Here is a 25,288-nt window from a genome sequence, read left to right on the forward strand (position 1 = left end):
GTTGACAGTTCATGCTTGCCATTTTGAGGGTTGATTTAGGCCTTGTGGGCTATATTAATAGTCTTCAGAAGTACTAGAACTGTATGAAAAGCGCATGATTCCTTCAAACAGACCTCAAGAAAGAATTGTTACTTTTATTTATTTTGTTCACAAACTTATCTTTTGAAAATTTGGGTATATGAATGTTGAATATTATGTTGATGTAGTTTCTGACACCCAGACATTTTTCGTCACAGCTGTGCATAGGTCAAGTGGGACAGGATGATTGAGTCTATTGTGGACTTTTAAAGAATTTCCATAAATATTTGTAAACATTCTTCTACCAAAATTAAATGGATTAATGAGAGGATTTCTGGACTTTTGTATTAGAGATAAGTTAAAGGGAAGTAACCTCAAAAAAAGTTATAATTCATTCAGACTACAACTGAATCATGGTGATCCGTCACAATAAAAGGAATTTAGCTCTCTTGTAGCAATGGTTACAATGAAACTTTCACATGGTTTATCTGCAATCAAAGTAAAACTGATTTTTTTCAAAGTTTTCGGCCTGCAAGCATATATATATGATCTCATTTTTACTTGTCAAGACCAATTGGATTTTTGAAGTCTGAATTTCTATTCTTCTAAAAATTAAATATTTTGGTTTAAGATTAAAAGTGCATGGGGGGCTTATGCTTATTTGGACTATAAATTTCATAAAAGTGGGGAGAATTGGTTCTGCTGTCCAGGAAGACAGAAGACAACTGGTATGGTGAATAATTATACTTGTTTGGTTATTAAATTGAAAATAGAGTTGTCTGCCTTGCACCATTTTTTTGTAGCCTAGATATTTCAGAATTGTGAAATCAGTGTAATTGATAAGCATAAGCGTGACTTTTTTTATTATTGCTGCCTTGGATTTGTTAGAAATCACTCCAAGAAAGATTTCAATGAAGGCTACATGTATTAAACTTGACTAACACTTGAATGTAACAATTACATTGCACAATGAATGCTTGATTGAAGATATCTTAGTAGTAACTTCTGTAAAATTGTCATTGCAATGTTGTCAAATTAGACAAAAGACTAATCAAGTTACTCTTTTATAATTCTTCATATTTTTATTGTTTATTTCACCATTAAAGAGATGAGTGTGTCATTTAAGGGGTTGATTTTAGTCTTGCAAATATGTAAATGGTCTTCAGAAGTACTAGAAATATACGAAAATAGCATAATTCCTTTAAAAATAATTCAAATAGGAATTTTACTCTATTTCACAGAGTATCTTAAAATGACGAGTCCTCATTTGTCATTTTAACATTCAAAAACAGATAATTCTGGATACACATGTAATTGAAGGCTATTTGAGACTAAAGTATGAATGGTCAAAAAGAATGACTCTCCTGTCCCTTTAATCCTTATAGATGATAATCCAACCAAATAAGCATATACCATGAAAAAAGATAATAAGAATTTTCAATAATTACCTACTAGGACTATTATGAATTTGTCTGATTATACAGAGAGAAATACCACTTTATACTATGATATACTCAATTAAAATTTTCTATTCTATATCCATTTGTTAAATTATTTTCAAATATATTTATATCTTGGTTTAAGTGCAATTTGCACTGAGTTCAAATGAAAATTTTTAGAAGGAAAGAATTTTTGTTCAAAGATATAATATTTTTTCTCTAAAGCCAATTCACTTTTAGATTTAATGATTCAAATGATTGCCAAAAAAAAAGATGAAAAAAGTAAAATATGAAAGAAGGATGTTGACAAATTGAGAGAACTCTTAGAATTGATTCACCATTATGATTATAATTTACTAAATTTGCAATTCCCACTTTCTTTTGATGGTTTTCTTTACTATTCAAATGAGTTTTGGCAGTTATGAGTTTAGAATGAGCTCAGTTATCATTAATAAAGAAACTCAATGAGATTGTTTCATTTTAAAGGCAATCATTGTCAACAGTTTTTGTGTAAGGAAAGTGTTTGATTAGTGAGTGAAATTAAATAGTGAGAGAGATAGTGAAAGTGTATCCACTTGGTAATGTTTACTTATTTATTGTTGCCGATTTTCAACGCAGACAATTGACACTTTATTCCCATTTTTCCTTTGACTTGTCTTCGGATAATTTTCACTCGGCTTTCATTTTGCCTCCAAAACATAATTTGTGACCCCTTCATAACTTTCTCTGGAGGTAATTTGAAAAAATGACAGGCAATTTGTAATTTGGTGTAGTCAATCAGTATGAGTGATTAGTAACAAGGCGGCCATTAGACAGACGGACAAGGAATTTGAACGCTGATGCCAATGTTGGAAGGTTAAATTTGATGGTTTTCCAGCGATCACTGTTGCTAAGTAAACAATATTTACTGCGGAACGGTAACTTGTTGTGATTAAAATTGATTGTCGGCAAAATAATGATTCCTTGGGGTGAAGTTTAGATCTGTATTTCTCCCAACACAAGACAAATGAGATGTGACGCTTTATTTGAATTTAGCCAACATTGAAGCAATGTAAACACTGCTTTATTCAATTATGTTTGATGAAATTTGTGCAATTTTTAACTAAGTCAACATCTAGTAATTCAGTTGTGTGTAAAGAGTTGAGGTAGGAACTCTGCAGTAATTAACCCTAACGGTGAAGATAGCCAGGGTAAATTAAAATATTCAATAAAATCATTGAGAGTAATTTGTGTCAACAAACGACTCGATAGTATCCAACTTAATCCTGACCATTGTTCAACATTGATAAGTTTTTATTTTCTTCTAAAGTTTGCATTTTAGACAAAGTTTATATACAGACATTATACCTATATGTCTAAAATTTAAAATAATATTATTATTAAATATTATTGTTTAGTTCCCTGATTTCCAACTGCATATGGTATTGAGAATTTCAAAAGACCATTTTTTTAAATGTTTTATTCTATAACACAAACAATAGTATTTTAATATGTATGAAATATGCTAAAATTCCATGGTTTTAAGTCTCTTATTCAATATTTAAATTTCAAAGACAATTTTTTTTAATGTTTTATTCTATAACACAAACAATGGCATTTTTTAAATTTATATATGAAATATGCTAAAATTCCATAGTTTTTAGTCTCTTATGCAATATTTAAATTTCAAAGACCATTTTTGTTTTAAATGTTTTATTCTATAACACAAACAATGGCTGTCTTTAAATTTATATATGAAATATGATAAAATTCCATGGTTTTTTAGTCTCTTATTCAATATTTAAATTTCAAAGGCCATTTTTATTTAAATGTTTTATTCTATAAAAAAATTATAAAATTCTGTGTCAAAGAATCTTACTAATTTGCATGAAATTGAAAAAAAATGACTTCCAAGGCTATTCAAATCTTAAATAACATCAAAAGATGAATTGAAGGAAGTGCCAAAAGACAGAAATTAACATGCAGTCTGTTTGAATTATGTAAAAATATTTAAAAGGAAATATAAGTATGTCATGGCTACAGGCATAGTTCATTTTACAATTACCCAATGTCTGTCAATTGAAAATTGTAAACACTCTAAAGCTTCTCATTCTTATCAAATTTCTTCTGAAATGAAGTGAAGCCATTGATAAGTTTCAGTTTGTGATTGTGTGTAAATGAAGACCTCTTATGTACAATGTCCACAAATTCTGTTTACAGGAAGACAAAATTCTCTGCTCAGCAGTTTTATAACAAAATAATTTACCACTATTGATTATGAGCCTGTTCAAAACAATGGCAGTTGTGATACAGGGGTGAGGCATTTGCCTCCCTAGAAAAACACTTCATTCCCCACAAAGTACCTGCTCTTATTTTTCAACAAATTCAAAAATGTGATTTTTTTATGCTTTAGCCCCAAAATATGTGTCAGTTCCACGGAAATGCCACATTTTGAATGTCAAACTCAACAGTTGCCCCCATAAAGTCAGACTGCTCCGAAGTTATATCCCCCAATCTCAGGAGGCTAGTGCCATCAATGATTCAAATCCATTTATTTTGATGTTAACTGCTTGAGTTTAGGAACATCAATGAGAATGTTACCATTTTGTTGAAATATGCTGAAACCTTCCCTCCTTAGTCATGATTAACTCTTTATTTTACATGGGTGAGAATTAGGTCCAATACACAAGGACAAGGTTCTGTCTAATATTCAGCCTATTCAGGGACATTACAATGAATGATATGAAAAAAATAATAAATATTTACACAATATTTCGATGTAATGTCTGTTTAAAACAAGTACAACTGGATTAGATGGACAGATTATATTGCTGTGATTAAGTACATGACCACAAAGTACAGATGTATAACAGTCAAGAACTTGTCGATTGTCTTGTGTCAGAGTCATTTGGTTAGAAATCTACCACATACGTTCTCGACTGAGAGCAATGTATGAATTATACCACTTGGCCTATGTAATAGAGCAGCTAGGGTACACAATTTTTGTTGGTTTGTCAGTGATCTGTATATTTGTCAGACTATTAGAAATGACGGGCTAAGTGTTGATTTTTCCTGATATTAGAATGTAAATTCGCAATCAAACTTGTTGAAATCAAATTCAGGGCTTGAATCAACTACCATATTATATGTGTAAAGAAAAATATTAGTTCAGTGTTGTTGAGATGATTGTAAAGTGATTTATTAGGGGTGTAATATGAATAAGACTGTCAATAGTTAAACTGGTAGAATAAATTTGGTTAACCATGGTTAGCCAACATTAAGATTCATTCACTATACATGTATATCATGGCTTGGAGCACTAGAAAGTCATATATAAGTTGAATTCCTTACACCTAATTTAGGATTTATGCCAAAAAAATTGTGCTTATGATTTTTTTAATTTTCTACAAGAGGGTTGTAATATATTTAAAAATACATGTATTATATCTTCCTGTAACAAGGTAAACAACAGGTTTTCAGGCTGGTTGAGATGTCAGCATTAAGAGTTACATTAGATTTCCAGGTTTGTTGACATTTCAGCATTCAGATTTACATAAGGTTTCCAGGTTTGTTGACATTTCAGCATTAAGAGTTTCATTAGGGTTCCAGGTTTGTTGACATTTCAGCTTTAAGAGTTACATTAGGTTTTCAGGTTTGTTGACATTTCAGCATTAAGAGTTTCATTAGGGTTCCAGGTTTGTTGACATTTCAGCTTTAAGAGTTACATTAGGTTTTCAGGTTTGTTGACATTTCAGCATTAAGAGTTTCATTAGGGTTCCAGGTTTGTTGACATTTCAGCTTTAAGAGTTACATTAGGTTTTCAGGTTTGTTGACATTTCAGCATTAAGAGTTTCATTAGGGTTCCAGGTTTGTTGACATTTCAGCTTTAAGAGTTACATTAGGTTGTCAGCATTCAGGGTAGAAGAAGGTTTTCAGGTTAGTTGACCTGTCAGCATTCAGGGTAGAAGAAGGTTTTCAAGTTATTTGACCTGTCAGCATTCAGGGTAGAAGAAGGTTTTCAGGTTAGTTGACCTGTCAGCATTCAGGTTAGAAGAAGGTTTTCAGGTTAGTTGACCTGTGAGCGTTCAGGGTACTTGCACTACTTTTGCAGCTGAGTGTACTTATAAAATAAATATATCATATGCTGCATATGAAATATTGTTAGTATTTTCCAGTTCAGAAAATTTTGGGAAGATCAAGAAAAGTGGAATTCCAAGAAGCAAAAGAAATTTAAGTCAGTAACGTTTGCATTATTTCCTTAATCTAATTTATTGCTGATCGTTTCTTTAAATATGAACAGGCTTATTTTGATGTTCCAAGCTTGTTAGAAAATGGAAATCTGACTTCATGTTTGTCTGAAATTAAATTAAAATAAGCTATGATAAATGTCATTTTGACATGTTTAAGCAATTCAGTATTGTTTTAGTGTACCCCTAGTAACGTTCTTAGAACTGGTTAAACAAAATACGCCTGTATTCCAGAATATTTGTATGCCAGTATCTATTTTTATACGCCCACACGTAAGATGGGCGTATATTGTAGTCAGTCCGTCCGTCGTGTCTGACTTGACGTTTTTCTCTATTAGCTATATTGTGCAACTCATGCTCACTCTACAGGCTACAATTTTTTACAGATTCTTTTGATTTTTATTTTGTGTGTCAATGTCATTATGAAGATGATCCCTATTGATTTTCGAATGATCGGATAATTTTTCACCGAAATATCGTGTCTGACCTGACGTTTTACTCTATTAGCTATATTGTGCAACTCATGCTCACTCTACAGGCTACAATTTTTTACAGATTCTTTTGATTTTTATTTTGTGTGTCAATGTCATTATGAAGATGATCCCTATTGATTTTCGTAATGATCGGATAATTTTTCACCGAAATATCGTGTCTGACCTGACGTTTTACTATATTAGCTATATTGTGCAACTCGTGCTCACTCTACAGGCTACAATTGTTTACAGATTCTTTTGATTTTTATTTTGTATGTCAATGTCATTATGAAGATGATCCCTATCGATTTTCGCGATGATCGGATAATATTTCACCGAAATATCGTGACATTTCACTCTATTAGCTATATTGTGCTACCCTGTAGTCACTAAAGACTGTTTAATCATTTCTGACAGCTGCCAGTGGGCGTATGTTACCTTGCCTGGCAAGCTATCTTTTTCCAAAACAATGGTCTATTAAATTTTTGTAGGCAATGACTTTGACAGACGAAAATCTGACCAACCATATGATATCCATCCACCATCAGATGAGTTCTTTCCCCTTACAAGAGCACGATCAGTTCCATATCAACTACAGTATACTCAACAACCACTTCTACCACCTAAACCACCACAATATAGTGGTAATTACCAACAACAGCCTACACCTATAGCCCAATCCACACCATTTCATACAAATCCATACAACGATTCAGGATTTGTACCAAGCTATGGTTCCAGTCTCCCAAATATCAATATATCAGATCCAAAGATGGGCAACAAATTGTCCACAAATGCGTATGCTGGTTCAACCTATCCTGCAAATTTCACTACAAATAATTTTGGACCAGTGGAAAATCATTATGAGGTATGTTTTCGCCCTGCCATTAAGGGACAGGAAAACCTGGAAAGGTTCATTTCAAAGCATTGATCAATACATACAGATAAGTCTGAATCCCAAGCGGTTGGTTCTAAACATTACGTCATTTGCTTGGTTACGTCAAGCAAATGGCGGCTGTGGGTTCAATTCTTGATTGGCATGTGATAGTCCGATGACCTTGAATAAGTCATCTTCACACATAATTCCAGTCGACACAGGTGTAAATGGGTACGGGAAAGATCAATGCCAAGAGGTTTGGCCAAGGACCAGCTGGTAGAAAGGATCCTTAACTGTGAACCTGTGTTGTTATCCTTGTAAAATATAGTTTCTTTTCAGAGCAATGACAATGCAAATTTTATCACAGGCTTCTTAAGTCATCAAAGTCAAAAACTTTGCTTTGGACATGCTGGTTGACAGTGAATTCTAGACTTCTGCTAATTGCTTGCTTTCAGCTCAAGAAACAAAATGAAGATTTAAAAGAAGAGCTTGATTTTATAAGAACCCAGATGGCAAATCAAAGCAGTGAACTCAATTACTGTAAGTTCTTTATCTATTATTTTTGTTTACTGAAAAGGTATCTTGTTTTTTGGATGGTATATTGAACTTTAGGCCACTATGCTACCAACTATGGATTTTAAAGATCCCTCAACAAACGGAAATCAGAAAATAAAAGGCTAATGGCATTGTCCTGGCATAATCTCATTGTTTGCTGGATTGCATTGTCCTGGCAAAATCTCATTGGTCACTGGATGGCATTGTTCTGGCAAAATCTCATTGCTCACTGGATGGCATTGTCCTGGAAAAATCTCATCGCTCACTGGATGGCATTGTCATAGAAAAATTTCATTGCTCACTGGATGGCATTGTCCTGGAAAAATTTCATTGCTCACTGGATAGCATTGTCCTGGAAAAATCTCATTGCTCACTGGATGGCATTGTCATAGAAAAATTTCATTGCTCTCCAATTTGCAATTTATCGTTTAAAACTCCATTTCATGTACCAGTAGTCACATTTTCCTGCTCACATGTTTCGGATATATATTCCTCAACAGGACATGTGGTTTTGAAATAAGGGTCACCCCGAGATATTTGGGCAAAGTGAGCAATGAGATTCTGACTATATTTGTTTCCTTCTTTTGATTTGAATGTGGTGGGAAGGGGATGTTCCATACACTTCAGACGTCTGTTGTATAAAACAGTTTTTATCAGACTTCTCTGTTAATAATAAGATTGCTAGAAACGGGTATGGATATGATTGAAGCTGAAAAGACCCTAATCAAATACTAGTTCAATATTGACATAAGATAATATGAGTTTTATGAAAGAGAGGTAGTTCAGGTAGAAATTTCTCTCATAATGATAAATATACAATCTGAACAGTCCAATATATTTTATCATGAAATAATACTAGAAAGGAAATGAAATAATAGTGTTGTATATTCTACTTTTCAATGTGTAAAGGGCCTAAAAAAAAAAGAAGGGACAATGCCATGTGGTGTACAATTAGAGAAAATGATGTTGTCATGGTAGCCGATTTTCATCTGTATTGGGATTTTTGTTATGCTCCGATCTTGCGTTAACATTACATTTGAGACAAGACACTTTTTCCATGTAAGCCATCTATCCTGAATCACTGACAGAGGGAAAATAATTGAAAATCTGAAGGCACAATTTGAACTACGTAGTAACTTCTTGAGCTAAAGTGATTGAATGCTCACATTAAAGCAGTAATGAGCACTTTACTAATCTCAATAATCTTAATCTTAAGTGAGCACCAGAAAGAATAACAGGACTGAATGCAATCATTAATTTGGGACATAGGTCAATCTCTGTAAGTTTCAATCTCGGTAAGTTTCTACATCTGTTAAGTTGTTTAAGATCCATGTCCTTTGTTGAAGCACAAAGATTCGGTAATTTTATAATGTCCACAATTTTATGGTTCTTTAAAAAATGTCCACAACTAATTGGTTTAGGAGGTTCAACGAAACAGGATGTGAACCCCTTACCTCTTCCACAACCTATGTTTCTATGATAATTATTTGTGTCTGGGGTATTGTACAAAAATATGAATGAGATAATGAGTAGAATATTAAATGGTATTAAACATTTGTAGAACTGTCTACCTTGTAAGATTTTCTCTCTGTATCACCTGTGATTAAGATTGTATTTTACCTAACTTGAGTTATATTGACACTGGTATCCTAAACCTACTCTATCTAATAATAATAAACTCTCAGTTTCTTAACTAGAATATTTACCTGAAATTATAAATGTACTATGAATTAAAAAAGAATTAAGACCTGAATAAGCAGCATAAAATAAGTTCTATACTATTGTCCGAGTTCTATTCGTACTATAAAAGTTTGAATCACAAAGAAAAAAATTTTGAAGAAGCAGCAAAGAAGTTTTTTGAAAGAACATTTTTATGATGTAATTATGAAATATAGAATTATACTGAAAAAAAAATCCCAACTAACATTCACTGACTTGTAATATATTCTACATTGCATGGAGGAACTTGTTGAAAATTCCATTTGATTTTTTTAGATAAGGCAATGTGGGATGAATACTGTAAAAAAGAAGTATCAGTTGATGATATATTCAATATTATGAAAGAAAAGTAAGATATTTAACAGTTTGTTATCGACGATATATCACAATTTAAGTTAAATTGAGGCAAAGAGGGGTCTGGGTGGGTTTGAAATAGGTTGGATGCAGAAAGAGATTGATTGTTGAGACTGAGGACCACAGAATTGTTAAGGGGGTTTGCTCACAGGCAAGCTACTCTGCTCAGTAATATTTTAAATTTTCATTGTTTTTTTTAAAGGGGAACAGTTGGCATTTTCAGGGATTGATTTGGGTCTTTAATAGTCTTAAGAAGTACTAAAACGCACGAATAATAATCCCTTCAAATATACCTCAAACTAGAAATTTCACTGTCTATTTCTATATATGTGTTTTCTATATATGGCATAGTCTCACTAAAATTCGAATTTTTAACTTTCAAACATGAATAATTATGGATACACATGGATTTGAAGGCTCAAATTTCGACGATGAGCTGTGAACACTATTATTGATTATGTAAGCTAAAAAAATTCCTGTTTCTGAAACTAAGGTATGATTGGTCGAACAGATAGTGAAAGGTGCTCCATTAAATTATATTTTTCAAAGTAAATCCTTTGAATATAAGTAATATTTTTAATTTTTATTTTGAGGATACCCTACTTTAACTGATTTTCAGATCTGAGAGAAATGGATCATGGAAGGGTAAAGATGGTCAAGACAAGTTAGAAAGCCCTTCAGATAAAACAAACTTCAGTTCCTCAGAACCAGTAAGTATATTTAAAGGCCAACAGTCTAAAATCTAAAAGATTGAGTGGAAAGACAAAAGCAAAATTGTCATATAATTACAGAAACATGTTTTTTTTACGAAATATCACAATTCTAGGAAAGATATCAATTGAATACTTCCTCATATGAAAATTTCATTAGCTGCTACCAGTATGTGTCAAGTGAAAATTTGTCAAAAAACTTTAAGGTATCATTTATGCAACTAAATGTTCAAGTTATTTCAGATTAAGTTTGCTTTATTTAATCCATGGTTTAGGGGTAGGAGGTTAGGGGGTTTGGTTAAATCAGATCATTCTGTAATAAAACATTGGTACAGCCTTGAATCAATCAATATTTAGGAAACATATGAAGTGCTATATTTGATCAAAATTTTATCGAACTAAACGCTTAAATAATGTAATGTCAGATTAAGTTAGCTTTATTTATTTCACTGTTTTGAAGGGCGTAAGATTTACATTTAGGGTTTGGTTAAATCAGACCATATTGTAATAGAACATTGATACAGGTCACAGGATGCAGTTGAAGGTGCAGTTGAAGTAATATAACTTCTTTATTGTAGATAAAAAAAGATCTCATTTGCAACTTCATTAATTTTCTCCCAAAAGCCAAAAGATGTCAAAGTTTTTATAATAAGATCTAACATGTTGCTAAGTGACACACATGTTATTCACACTTTTTACATTCACACCAAATGACAAAAAGATAAAAGGGAAAAACTCATTAGAACAACTTCATTCCTTTATCACTAGTGGGAAAAAAGACATTGATATATTGTCGGCATGATTTCATTAAAATATTCACCGAGTTCATAATAGAAAAGGTACACAACTTGTACATTTACTGGCAAGATAGATGGGTGTTGACATAATGATTTCAATTAACGGCCATACAGAGTAAACACTTGTATTTCTTGATTAACTGTTCTTTTTCAAATCATGGTCAGTCCAATCTCAGCCAATATTTCTGTCCTCGACTAAGTGACTATTAGGGTAAACATGGTCGTGTCGGTTGTCTATTGTTCCAACCCATTATCTAGCGGAAAAGTCATCTCCTGCACATCGTCAGTTCTTATCCTGTATTTCACCATTTAATTGGCTGTAACATACAGTCTTGATTTAACCTTTGACCACAAAAATAATTTGACCATATCTAGCAACGCCATACCCGAGTCAATTTCCACCATCATCAAATTAATAAAGCAAGATTTTTGTTGAATTGATACAAGTGTTGACTTAAAGGAGAATTTGAATCCTGCTAGCCACTCCTCACTATGGTGAACTGAAATTGGTGGCAAGTGACTCCCACTTTCAGGTCTAATTAAAATGGAGGCAAAGCTTTTCACTTTACACTGTTAATCAAATAAATAGGTCTATCCAAACAAGTTTATTAATTTAGGTAAAATCAAGGGAGCCATGGAAGTTGCTGTTACTCAGGATGTGTTTTGAATGATTGTGGTGGGTCTGGTCACACCTATTTGTGATGTAGTGGTTGTTTACAGTACTGTTTGAATCCCAGTGTAAATTAGTTTTAGTGGTCATAGTCACCAACCTTGTCCTAATCATGCACCAAATTGTTTTTGCTGAAAATCACACCCTGACTTACAACAAACTTCAGTACTAGCTTAAACAATTCAGTTGTCTGAAGTTTAAGACTACTAGGTTACTAGCTGAAATGGTTCAGTTGTCTGAAACGATTCAGTTGTATGAAGTTTAAAGACTACTAGGTTACTAGCTGAAGTGGTTCAGTTGTCTGAAGATCACATTTGAGTAACAATAAACTTCAGTAGGGTTACTAGATGAAATGGTTCAGTTGTCTGAAGATCACACTTGAGTAACAATAAACTTCAGTATGGTTACTAGCTGAAGTGGTTCAGTTGTCTGAAGATCACATTTGAGTAACAATAAACTTCAGTAGGGTTACTAGATGAAATGGTTCAGTTGTCTGAAGATCACACTTGAGTAACAATAAACTTCAGTATGGTTACTAGATGAAATGGTTCAGTTGTCTGAAGATCACACTTGAGTAACAATAAACTTCAGTATGGTTACTAGCTGAAATGCGTCAGTTGTCTGAAGACCACACTCTGGGTAACAACAAACTTGAGAAGGGTTACTCGCTGAAATGGTTCAGTTGTCTGAAGATCACATTCTGGTTTACAACAAACTTAAGTAGGGATTTTAGCTTAAATGGTGCTAGATCACACTCTAAACTTCAATGATATTGTAAGAAATTTGTGGTATTTCAGGATGATGAATCAAAAGAAGAAATATATGATGTACACAAGAGATTTAATCATGCTTATAAAGAGAAAAATAGAAGAAAAAAAGAAATAATTGAATCCAGAATGAAAATTTTAATACAACAACGAAATTATTTTCAAATGCAGGTAAGAAATTATTATAGTAAAGGTTCTCTTTTAAATAATGGTGTTTTGCATCTCAAATCTTAATTTCTTGCTCAAATTGTTTTGATAATTTTTTTTGTTTTTTTTTTATAAGCCTGAAAAAAGTAATGATAGTTGCAGAAAGACATTGTGTTTTAAAAAATTCTTGTAAAAGATCTCTCGACGGTTTGAAATAAAAAAAATAGTAGATAAATCCAGCTGTCCTGGAAAAATTGTCATAATTGCACACTGCATGGCATTGCAAACTCATTTGGCCGGATAGGTGCTGATAATTAAATACAAATTTGGGTTTTTTTTCATAACGTTCAATTGAAATATATATATTGTAGGTTAAACAACTGCAACAAGAATTACTAATGGCAAAAATGAGAAAAAATGACGTAAGTTCACATGCTTTTTATATAAATTCATTTCTTAAAAATTGAATATCAATAGGTCATAGCACTTAATATTTTTTTTATTTTCTCAAACCCGTCATTCTTCTTGAATATATTTCAAGCCTGAAATCATCAAATTTCTGTCTTCATTAAGGTGCAGAAGTCTTGGTTTTCATTTGAATGTACAGTTATGATTTTCACCTTGCAGTGTTCGTACATGTTGAAACTGTGGTCTTTAACAAACAAGCCTTGTGTAACTTAACCATGGTAAGAATTCTTCATCAAAGGAACACAAGGCTTAAAGGTTTGACAGAGTAAAGACATTCACATACACATAGTATTAAGGCAAGCTAGTTCTGATCTTTAAACATATGATAGGAATGCTTAGTAAATTTTTACAGTTTCACCTAGTCCTAACTTTAAGATTTGACACCATATACCTAATTTACTTTTGATTTACAACTACAACTTTAGTTCCTGTGGCCATTTTTACTCTTTAAACCTTTACAATTTAAGTGCAAATCCTCTGTTTTAAGTGTTTTTCAGAACAATGTACTAACTTGAAAAAGGTGTGGTTAAATTCACTTTTCTTTCAAAGTTGAAGTTGATCTTTCAAGTACAAATTTTGGGGTTTTGAACTAAATTTTTGGAATTACTGTTTTCGCGAGTTCATTGTTTTTTCATATTTTGCCATTTTTATTTAAAAAGTGAATTTGTATATAAACTACAAAACAGTACTGTTAATCTTAAAATGACTTTGTGTTGATAAATATATAAATTTAACACATTTCTCTCCTAGAAATTGCAACCAAAAATTTTTTGACTGAAATTGTCCTATGTGAAAACACAATCTAAAATGAAAATGTGTGCAAATGTTTATGTTTTTATCAATGCAAAAATATTCTTATATTAACAGTACTATTTTGATGCTGATATTTCTATTCTTATACAACTAATCGCTAAAGTGTGCTCTACCAATGATCATGTGAAGATTTATGTCAAAATATTTAAAATTTTAGGTTGATTAACAGTATTCATGGGAGCAATAAAAAAAAAACTACTATCTGTAAATTACCTTTATTGGAAAATCATTTTTTACTAAATTTTATGTGAATATGTGCTTCAAAATATTAATGAAAGTAACTTGACAATTGAAATAAGCACACTTCACACAAAAATGTTTCAAATTTGAAAATAAGAATAGTAATTGCTTCTACAGTTGAATTTTTATCAACACAAAGTCATTCTCACACTTACTATTACTCTTTACCATTGTCCATTACCATCATAAAAATTACTAACATAACATAGTACATTATAACAGTATAAAGTTATAAAAGTTAAAATAACAAGCAGATTCTATATATTATGTTATAGTGAGGGGTGTTACCATGTCTTTTCTCATTAAAATTTATTGTCAACCTGGTGGTATTTTATGAATTATTCAATGACTTGACCCATCTGCTCAATTAGTTTTATTTTGACTTTTTAAGTAGGAGAGCAAGTTGACGAAATCTCCTTGGTCAGGCACACCCAATGTTTAAGAGGCCATTGTCAATGAAATTTCTCTTTCTAGAACAATTGTTGAAGGTTTTAGTTGCTTGATAACAGTTGTTTGACCACTGCTAGTTGCACTTCTGGCCTTCAATCTAACCTCCTTTCTAACGGTCAGATGATTTAATGAGAGTCTTATTATTAAGCCTATAAATGACCGCTCTTAGGTGGACAAAGGTCAGTGTTTGGAGAGAGTGGACAAAGTGGTCATTGAGCAAATTTGATATGGGAAGACAACTGATGTTAAATTTTGGTTTGGAGTCTCGGAAGTTGACAAACATCTGGAATCTAATTATGACTATCTTTTCACTTTCAATAGTGTCATATTCCAAGCTTGGATTATATTTTGGTCTTTCTGAAAATCTTTAAACTTCTCTTTTATTGACTGCCCTTTAAGATTTCTGATGATGGTGGGTGGTCTTTTTCACGTCTGCGATGTTTACAACCCTTTAAGGAATGGGAATGAGTCTTGGAATCAATCGTGGCAAAGGTTGTGATAGTGCTGTTGAATTTTTTCAATTGTGTTTCCCCTTCCCTGATACAAATAGGAGAGGCAAGACAATGATCATTGAGCTATCTAACTGCTTAAAAAATTCTGTTGGTCTCAATTTGATGAAATAAGTTTCTTAACTTCTGTATTGTTAATATGATCTAAGACCAGATTAGTAAATTCCTTTGCATTTACCAAAATTGAAACAAAAAAAACTACAATAGTAACCTACATTTCAAGTTCTCATTCATTCACTACTGCCAATGTCAATCAATTGAAAACAATCCTTTACCAAATATACACTGGAAGTGTTAAATATTTACCAAACAAACCTGAGAAAATTCCTAGAAAAAAATACTGAGAACTCTTAAAGTAGTTTATTTAATATTTTCATAATTCTCCTCAATGAAAATGATATTTGAGTTTTTTCTCGTATTGTTTGTATTTTTTCAGCAAGTAGAAGACAGTGAATATTGACAGAAATTAGCCTCACTGTCTTGTTGAGTAAATTTGTTTATTGTTTAACTTGTGAACACATCACATATGTAAATATACATAGTTAACACCCAGTGATGACACTAGCAATCACATGTGATAACAAATACCAAAAGAAATAGCTATTTGATAGCCTCCAAATATGAAGAGTTCTTCATGAATTATCAATATTTTGACCAGATTGTCAATGTTTTCTTTAACTGTTATCTCATACACTATTTGTCTGATAGTCAATGAATAAAATATAATAAACATAACCAACCAATAGACATTAGAAAGCCCCAGCACAGGTATTAAATGCCCACTACTCAACCATTAAAATTAATAAATAATAAATAAATCAATATTATCTAACTTTTTTAAAACATAAAGCTAGCTGTCATTCACAATGTCATGTGATTGTGACATTCTTAACAATTAAGCGGGCCACTGAATAGGAAATTAAGCCAGTGCTGATTGGATGAAAAAGTGGGTTATATATGGAACATTGTTACTGCAAAACCTGTAAAAACATTATACATATGTATTATTGGCATTTATAATGTAAAAACATATATACACATGTATTATTGACATGTCTTATAAAAAAACAAAATACATATCATTGCCATGTGTTGTATAAAAACATAATACATATGGATTATTGGCAAGTATTATATCATAAAAACATATGTATTATTGACAATTAATATAAAAACATAATACACATTTTGTTATGGTATGTATTATATAAAAACATAATACACATGTATTATTGGTAAGTATTATATAAAGAAAATAATACATAATTATTACTAACATGTATTAATATAAAAAACATATGTATTATTGACATGGTTTAATTCAAAAAAATAATGCATATGTATATTTGACATGTGTTATATAAAAAGATAACACATACTTATTATTGGCATCTGTTATATAAAAATAAAATAATAGAGAATGTGGAGGTTTGAAAACTGTTAATTGTCAATATGTAACTAGTGTATCTTGTGTAAATTTGTTTTTTCTTATCACTGCTATCATTTGTCTAACTATATCAACTTTAGAAGAGTTTATAAAAGCTTAACCCCTACCACAATCTATTTATTCTCTTACTATTTCAACACATTGTTTAAGTCTTTTGTCTACAAGATAGTATATATGTTAAGGTTATCATTTTTCATGTTTATATTTCAATAACTTATCACTTTCAATTTATCAGTTAAATTTACCTCCAATGATTTACCTCATCTAGTTTCTTTATGTTTTGATTTTACACGAGTTCTCCTGATGCTGTCAATGAATCCTCTAGATATAAAATGGAGTCGAACTTTCAAATGTTTGGGTTTATAGAGAAGTAAGCTTACTCACTGAACTGTAGTGAAGAGTGAATAATAAAAATATTCTCCATTTACGGATACCAGTAATCTTGACTGAAACCTCAATAAACAAGAATACATACATGTGCGGTGTTCTATAAGCTTATAATATTGGAAATATAGGGATTTTGTTAGTTAGTGCCTCTTTATACCAAGAATTGGTATTTGACAGACCACAGTAGAAAATATTAATATTCAAAGACAAAGACTTCAGTGTTCATAGCTCATTTTGCAGTAACATAACATTTCAGCGCACAATCATGACAGACACAAAGTTGGGTAAAAAATTGGTCAGGTTTTTGGACTGTGTCACAAAAGCAGGTTGTTTTTTTTTTATCTGTAACTCAGGATCCAGGTTAAAAACATTAGAAATACCAAACAAGAGATGTTGCCAATAATTTAGTATCCATCAGAAGTGATATTTATAACCATTGATAATATTATATAAATCATGTTATATCTTCACTTGAAACACATCAAAGCTAGTTTGATCACAGAACTTTTCTATACAACTTGACATGCTATAATTTATGAACATATTTTAATATCTGTGTTCTCAATATAATTTCTCTATCGCCAATAACTAAATTTTGCTTTTGCTTGTAGATAAGATGATTGAATCTTCGAAACATAATGCTTAAGTTATGATTAACTTAATACTAACGTTTTGATGAACACAATACTAAAGTTTTGATGAACACAATACTTATGTTTTGATGAACACAATAGTAAAGTTTTGATGAACACAATACTAATGTTTTGATGAACACAATACTAAAGTTTTGATGAACACAATACTAAAGTTTTGATGAACACAATACTAAAGTTTTGATGAACACAATACTAAAGTTTTGATGAACACAATAGTAAAGTTTTGATGAACACAATAGTAAAGTTTTGATAAACACAATATTAAAATTTTGATGAACACAGTACTAAAGTTTTGATGAACAAAATACTTATGTTTTGATAAACACAATAGTAATGTTTTGATAAACACAATAGTAAAGTTTTGATGAACACAATAGTAAATTTTTGATGAACACAATACTAAAGTTTTGATGAACACAATACTTATGTTTTGATGAACACAATAGTAATGTTTTGATGAACACAATACTAATGTTTTGATGAACACAATACTAAAGGTTTGATGAACACAATACTTATGTTTTGATGAACACAATAGTAAAGTTTTGATGAACACAATATTAAAATTTTGATGAACACAATAGTAAAGTTTTGAAGAACACAATACTAATGTTTTGATGAACACAATACTTATGTTTTGATGAACACAATAGTAAATTTTTGATGAACACAATACTAAAGTTTTGATGAACATAATACTTATGTTTTGATGAACACAATACTAATGTTTTAATGAAGAGAATACTAAAGTTTTGATGAACACAGTTTCTAAATCGTGATGAACACAGTTTCTAAATCGTGATGAACACAGTTTCTAAATCGTGCTCAGTCACAGAACTGATCTCATAAGGCAAAAATTTGGCTGAATTTGTATGAGTAGTATGTTATATAGACTTAGAAAAATGAGAATTATCTCTCTAGAATTATATATTTAATTAATATGGTTAATCAAATTGAAAACACTTGGTGAACCAAAACACCACACCCAAATTAGTTGTGTATCTTCTTAACCTACATGGATAAATAGGGGATAATCTATCAAGTTCATCTCAAACATCCACTTAATCAATCAAGCTAATGTTGATTATTGATAACTTAATATTGATCAGTCAATATTGAAACAAAGATAATCAATCAAAATTAATTAATTCCCTCATATTATAGCCCTGCCTGCTTCTAATTGAAAAATCTCATACATTATGTTCAATGTTCTTATCTTCAAATTACCACTGGTACATTTTACTAGCACTCAATATAACAAAACAACATATAACTTGTTTTTTACAAAGTTAATTGACAATTTAACACAAAGTTCAAGTCCATTTCTCAAAAAGCTATTTAATTTTTACTGAAAGTCTGATTATAAACACAAAAAATTTTCACAGAATACATTTTTTACTGCAAGATATTAGAAGAATTTTGGGCTTAAATTTGATATCACAAAATGATTCATTTATTTCATTGACATCCATTTAAGGATAAAAATTTCTGTCAATTCATATTTTGTATAGGTAAATAATGACATCTTTGGGCGATAAACACTTCATATAAGGATATAAGAATGCATTTGGGTTTTTTGAATAATTCAAAATTACATTTCCTTTTTACAATTTTTAAGTTTTTCTCTGTTTCTGACTCATTCTTAAAGAAATACTACGTCTTAGAATGAACATAAAATTTAAGAATTTTAGACTTGGCCAATAAGAGCATATATTCATCAGTAGATATACCTGATGTCATAAATAACATAACAGGATCCTTATATAATCTGATAAATCCAAAAAACTTAGTAATTATCCATAAATATGCAATTAACTTTTAAAAAATGCTTAATAGATTAAGCATTTTTCAATAATTACTTAGTTTTATGAATTTTTCAATTTCCAGATTTTACAGGGATTATGTTGTAACTTTATGATACCAGGTAAGTTCTTAGTTCACTGATGAATATATACTCATATTGACCATTCTTAAGAATTAAATTTTATGTTCATTCTAAGACGTAGTATCACTTTAAATTATTACAAAAGTAAAAATTTCTATTCATTTATTTATTTTAAAAAAGGTAACATATTGTGATGAAAAAATATAATACCAGCGCCACATTCTTTTCAATTTTTTACAATTTTTGTTCGTCTTCAAGTACCTATTATGACAACTAGATTTACATAATGCTTGATTTGCAACTGAATGCATAACATATATGGCATGTGCATGAAAAAATGGTTGTACAACAGACAAGTATTAAACGGTTATTGCTATGATATTATTTCTCATGGATAATCCACAAAGCATGAGTAAAATCTCTTTGGTAGATATTTTTTTATTGGTGCTTTCAAACAATTTTTGCAATTCTGTCCTATTAAAGATAAAAAAAATTATTAAATTTTCTGTGAATATACTCAAAACACTTTGGGATATAAATTTAAAAAATGCAATCATCACTCCAATTTAATAAAAATGTTATTAAATTATGAAAATTTAACTTTTATGAAAATTTGACTGTTAAATTGCCTTTAATTCATGAGTCTTGTTTGTTCCGTTTGAAATAGAAGAGATAGTAAGAGCAGGAAATTAAAAGGATTTGTGTGAATCTCTAAACCCACGATACAAAATGCAACTCATTAAAGTCATAAGGGTTCATTGGAAGATATAAGTGAATCCTGCAAATCTTCTGAAGCTTTTACGAAAATCATGTGGGCAAAATTGCTTTGAAATTTGCACTAGAGTAAACAGAGTTAGTGGAAGCTAAGCGTGTGAATCAATTTAACGTGATAATGTGAGAGGCCTTCCAGATTCGTTTACTCTCCATAACATATTTTCAGTGTTTGTTTTGCATGCTGTAGCATATTAATGATAATACTGACTCGATGCTTGGAATTCGATCCTTTTTTTTGAAACAAAAGACTTGGAAGAACAATGATATTAACTTGATCAAATTTAAATTTTCCCATTCTTTCCTGAAACAGGATTTCTTTTTTTCTAGCTTTCTTATTACTATTTGTAGCATTGAATTAGCCCCTTCCACAAATTGGTTATGTTTTATTAATTGATATTTTAAAGGAAATACATAACTTATATATATTTTATTTTTTAGACTGCATGTTCAATGACAGAATTAGAGGAAGATTTCAATAATTTAAGATTAACACACAGGTAAATATATATGTATTTGAATTTTTGTTTTAAATTTTTACAAAGTCTTTTGGCTGCAAGGTTTTACCGAGGCCATGCCTACTTAGGTTTCAAAGTTACCGGCAATAGGTGACAGACATTGACTTAAAAGATGACTTTACCAAATAAAAGGCATCCGGCTTAGGGTGATTCACAAAGTCTGAAAAATAATTGACTAACATGATGACTTTACCAAATAAAAGGCAATAGCCTTAGGTGATTTACCTAGTCACAGATATTGACTAGAAAGATGACTTTATCAAGTAAAACACATAGCCTTTAGGTGATTAGCCATAGCAAAGACATTTACTAACCAGATAACTTAACCAAGGTAAAGCCAATAGTCTTGGCTGAATTATTCAGTCACAGACATTGACTAACAAGATGACTTGACCATGTTAGAGGCAATGGCCTTAGGTGATTTGCCACAGACATTCACTAAAAAGATGACTTTATCAAGTAAAAGGCAATAGTCTTGGCCATAACAAAGACATTTACTAACCAAGTAACTTAACCAAAGTAAAGTCATTAGTCTTGGCTGATTTATACAGCATTGACAGTCACAGACATTGACTAACAAAATGATTTTACAAAGTAAATGACAATGGCTTTTATGTCATTTACCTTGTTCTAAGCCTGACAAAGACATTTACTAACCAGATAACTTAACCAGGTAAAGGCAATAGTCTTGGTTGACTTACAAAGTCACAGATATTGACTAACAAGATGACTATGGCTATATGTAGATGTAAAAAATGTATGCACAGTTCTAGTGTAGTGTACTTAATATTTATTACTGTATAAAATGTGCTGTCACCTTAATAAACCTTTTATAATAATATTCAGATATCAATAAGCCTTGGGAGGTATAGAGTGAAATTTGAGCCGATATCTTCACTGAGGTTGAATTTGAGTTTGAAATTATTGTGGGAGCGAAGTTTACATAAACTTGATCACCCTTTACCAGACTCAATATATCTGTATAGAATAGAAATGATTAAAGTAAGAGAGACGTGTAAATTTTATAGAGGGGTTGATATAACAGTAATCGTACCAGTCTCTTAGTTGATATCAGGTCAAAGTAGATTTAAGTTACAATTAACATTTTAAATTTCAACAGCCCATGTGTTATATTACTCATTCTAAGAGATTTATATTCATGTCTGTCTTACTTATCTATATTGATAATTTTAAATATTATAAAGATATCATTTTTAAAAAATTACACTAATAATTCTATAAGAGAATGACTTCAGTAACTGAAAATTTCCTTAATTGTACAAGAGATTGTTTTTTTGGGTTTAATTTGAAAGAGCTACAGGTAATAAAAAATCATCCGCTCAAACAATATTATAAAGGGCTGCATCACTGTGACCATATTAACAAGCACATAATGTTTTCAGCTCTGTTTTAAAATATTGTAGTAAACTAATCTTATCAAGCATTCCCAATTTTTCATGATTTGGTTTTCTAAAACATTCATTGTGTTTTTCAGCATGTTAACCTACGAATTTTTTCCTGAAGACAAAGAAAAACCAGCATCTGGTAAACTGAATAATACCTGATACCATAAACACCTTCTATCTAAAAACAGTGCTAAAAATATTGACTCTGAATTCCAGCAATATAAGTATGCCAATGTGACATACATATTATATGTTTACTTTAAGAGATGACTTACAATGGTATCAGTCTACCTTTCTGAAAAGTCTATATGTGTTTGTTATGCTTCCATTTGTTTGTCTTTCATATGGTCTTCCATATTTTTGTAACAAAAAAAAATCTACAAGAAGCAATATTCAGCACAATTGTTTTATATTATTTCAATCAATCTATCTGGATGCTGTATGCTGAGTTACGAATCTAGTCGCGATTTAGTATAAGATGTTCATGAAGTCTAAAGACCGAAAGCAGAGTCATAGTGTATTGAATTTTGAATAAACATGACATGTGACTTTCTGAAAATGTATTAGGGTAGTCCAAAACATCCAGGACAATATCCCAGCGGAAAAGTCCCTTCTGGCTGAAAGAGAGGAAACATTTTCGGTCTAGGATACAGGTAGCTGAGTTTTCTCAGCTGATGACATTACTTTGGTTATTAAGATTGCTATGGCTCAGTAGATTCAGTATGAAGGTATGCAGGTTCTAATGATGTTGGAATAAGGGCAAGTATTTTAAGAGAATATAAAGTTGCTGTGTTGAAAGTCGAGAGCAGAAACAAAACATTTGATAACAACTTGATTTACATTAATCAAACAATCCGTCAGAATCAAGTAAATAATAAAAACTTTGACCTCAACATCAAGTGCTCGCTACCTATGACATTTACTATTTAATGAATTTCGGTGTCATTTTATCAAAGGTAAATTAAATGGTAGATCATTCAAACGACCCAGATCTGTGCTAATTATTTTGTTTCATCTTGGTTGTAGAGTTCCTTTTACCTCTTCACGCCCTGTCGTGCCAGCGACAAAGCTCAACAACATCTTAATTAAAATGCCAGACATCAAATCAAGTACAATTTACCTATATGGATCTGACATCTAAAGTAGAGTTCTGCTAACGCCCCTGATGGACCTCCCAACAAAATAGATATTTTTAATAAATGAATAAACCAAGTACAAGCGATCCGAACCGCTAGACGAAACCTGAAATCCACAGCTTTCTATCCTTTGGAAGTGGACGAAGCTGGAGCTTCTGATTTTGAGTCTTCTGGATTGGATTCAGCATCGAAAAACAGGTGGCATAATTTGAGTCAAGAAAACCAGGTGGCTGAAATATCTTAGTTAAAGTGGACTGAAACTACATACTGTGATAATAGACTATAGAGGACAGTGAAAAGGAAAAAACACTCAATTTCATCTTCAATAAATTAATGCAGATTTATATATTGAAAAACTACTGACTCATCATCACCAATGAATTGCAGTTTTCATTTAAAACCAAATTACACCAATGTATGTATCCTTCAATTGAATCATAAAAAAACGTTTTTTACGGAGTACTTTGATATTATTGTTTTGTACAAAGATCATAGGAAAATGCATTTAGTTCGCGTAATCCATTGGTCTTTGGTCCAAGACTAATGCCAATGGGTAAAAAATTACCTCAGCCCCATATCGATTTGTGATTAAAAAATCTCATCGGTTTGTAGAAATCCATATAACGGGAAATTGACCAAATTGAAGTTAATACGATCAATCCGGTGGTCGCAGCTTTTGCTAAAAAGGAGAATACGAACAACTGATATTTTTCAGTCGTCCTTGCTCTCTCAGATGCCTCCTGTTGTCAAAAATCCAGTCGTTCTCGGCTTCTGACAGATGCAAGGTCTCCTCGACCCAATAAAACAAATGTAATCTGAAGGTTTCTATAGGGAGGAGATGTAAGGGTCAATCGCTATAGAGTTGATATGAAAGCCAGTCTAATCTGTCTGATTAACAGTCTTTAACACGTCTTATACCTGAAAAGATTAGTTACCAAAACGTGATGACAGAATGGTAATGAACATGTTTCTTTTTTGACCCTTAAAACTTTAGTGATAGTGAAATAGAAGTCTATCCTAATCCAATATTACTTTGAAAACTCTTCCAAGTAATCTGGGTTTAACCGATATTTTGATGTGAACAATCCGGTCAATTGCCATTCACTCAATAGACAACTCTTACATGAGCTTTGGCCGAAATGGTTGAAAGGACAAAGAACATTATGACCATACACTGAGCAGAAATCATAATTTCAGATGCTTACAGTCCTAAAGTTTTCATGTTATATTTTCTACTATATCTTCCACATCAATACCAGCGCCATTTATCAGTACATTTACTAATCGAACGTTGTTTCTATCCGTGGCTTAACTACTATAGTGACTGGTTAACCCAAGTCCACGGGCCCCCACCTCTAAAGGGGTCCCACTACCAGACAAAATTACAAAATTTTAAAAACAATTTAACATGCATGAAATTGATTTACAGAGTGGTCTCAGAATGCACGAGAGGATATGTTTAAAATTAATTTCCAGGGGCTCAACTCACTGAAGTCCACAGTTTTTACGATTCGTTCTTTTTGCAAGCCGACATTCGTGAAAATTAACTATAAGAGGTAGGTAAGAGTCAGTGATCTTCGAACTAGGTATTTATCAGTCGCACGATGAAACCAATCTTTCTTCACTCGGTAAATCTTGAACTGTTTAATCTATATCAACATTAGGGCATTCTATTTAATTACATTCAAAATTCTTAACAACACTTCCACATCTTCAACTTTCCATTTCTTTATCTGGCTTTCTTTATTTTTGACACTTCTAGGACAAATGATCTGAACGCCGAAAACAAATCTATCCAAATAGATATGTTTAAATCTTATCACCATTTCTCAATTTCTTGTTATCTTCTC

General features: G+C 31.4%; 1 protein-coding gene across 1 annotated transcript; it reads left to right on the forward strand.

The window, feature by feature from the left end:
* Window positions 1-4,699: 4,699 nt before the first annotated feature.
* LOTGIDRAFT_154941 (hypothetical protein) lies at window positions 4,700-22,461 on the forward strand (the record flags this gene model as incomplete). Its single annotated transcript, XM_009065445.1, has 11 exons — window positions 4,700-4,702; window positions 4,977-5,045; window positions 5,440-5,458; window positions 6,648-7,024; window positions 7,489-7,573; window positions 9,584-9,656; window positions 10,281-10,371; window positions 12,636-12,776; window positions 13,124-13,174; window positions 20,820-20,878; window positions 22,392-22,461. The coding sequence occupies 11 exons, from the start codon at window positions 4,700-4,702 to the stop codon at window positions 22,459-22,461; spliced, it is 1,038 nt and encodes a 345-aa protein (XP_009063693.1).
* Between the last annotated feature and the right edge of the window lie 2,827 nt (window positions 22,462-25,288).

Source organism: Lottia gigantea, assembly GCF_000327385.1.
Source record: "Lottia gigantea unplaced genomic scaffold LOTGIsca_7, whole genome shotgun sequence".
Taxonomy (NCBI): domain Eukaryota; kingdom Metazoa; phylum Mollusca; class Gastropoda; family Lottiidae; genus Lottia; species Lottia gigantea.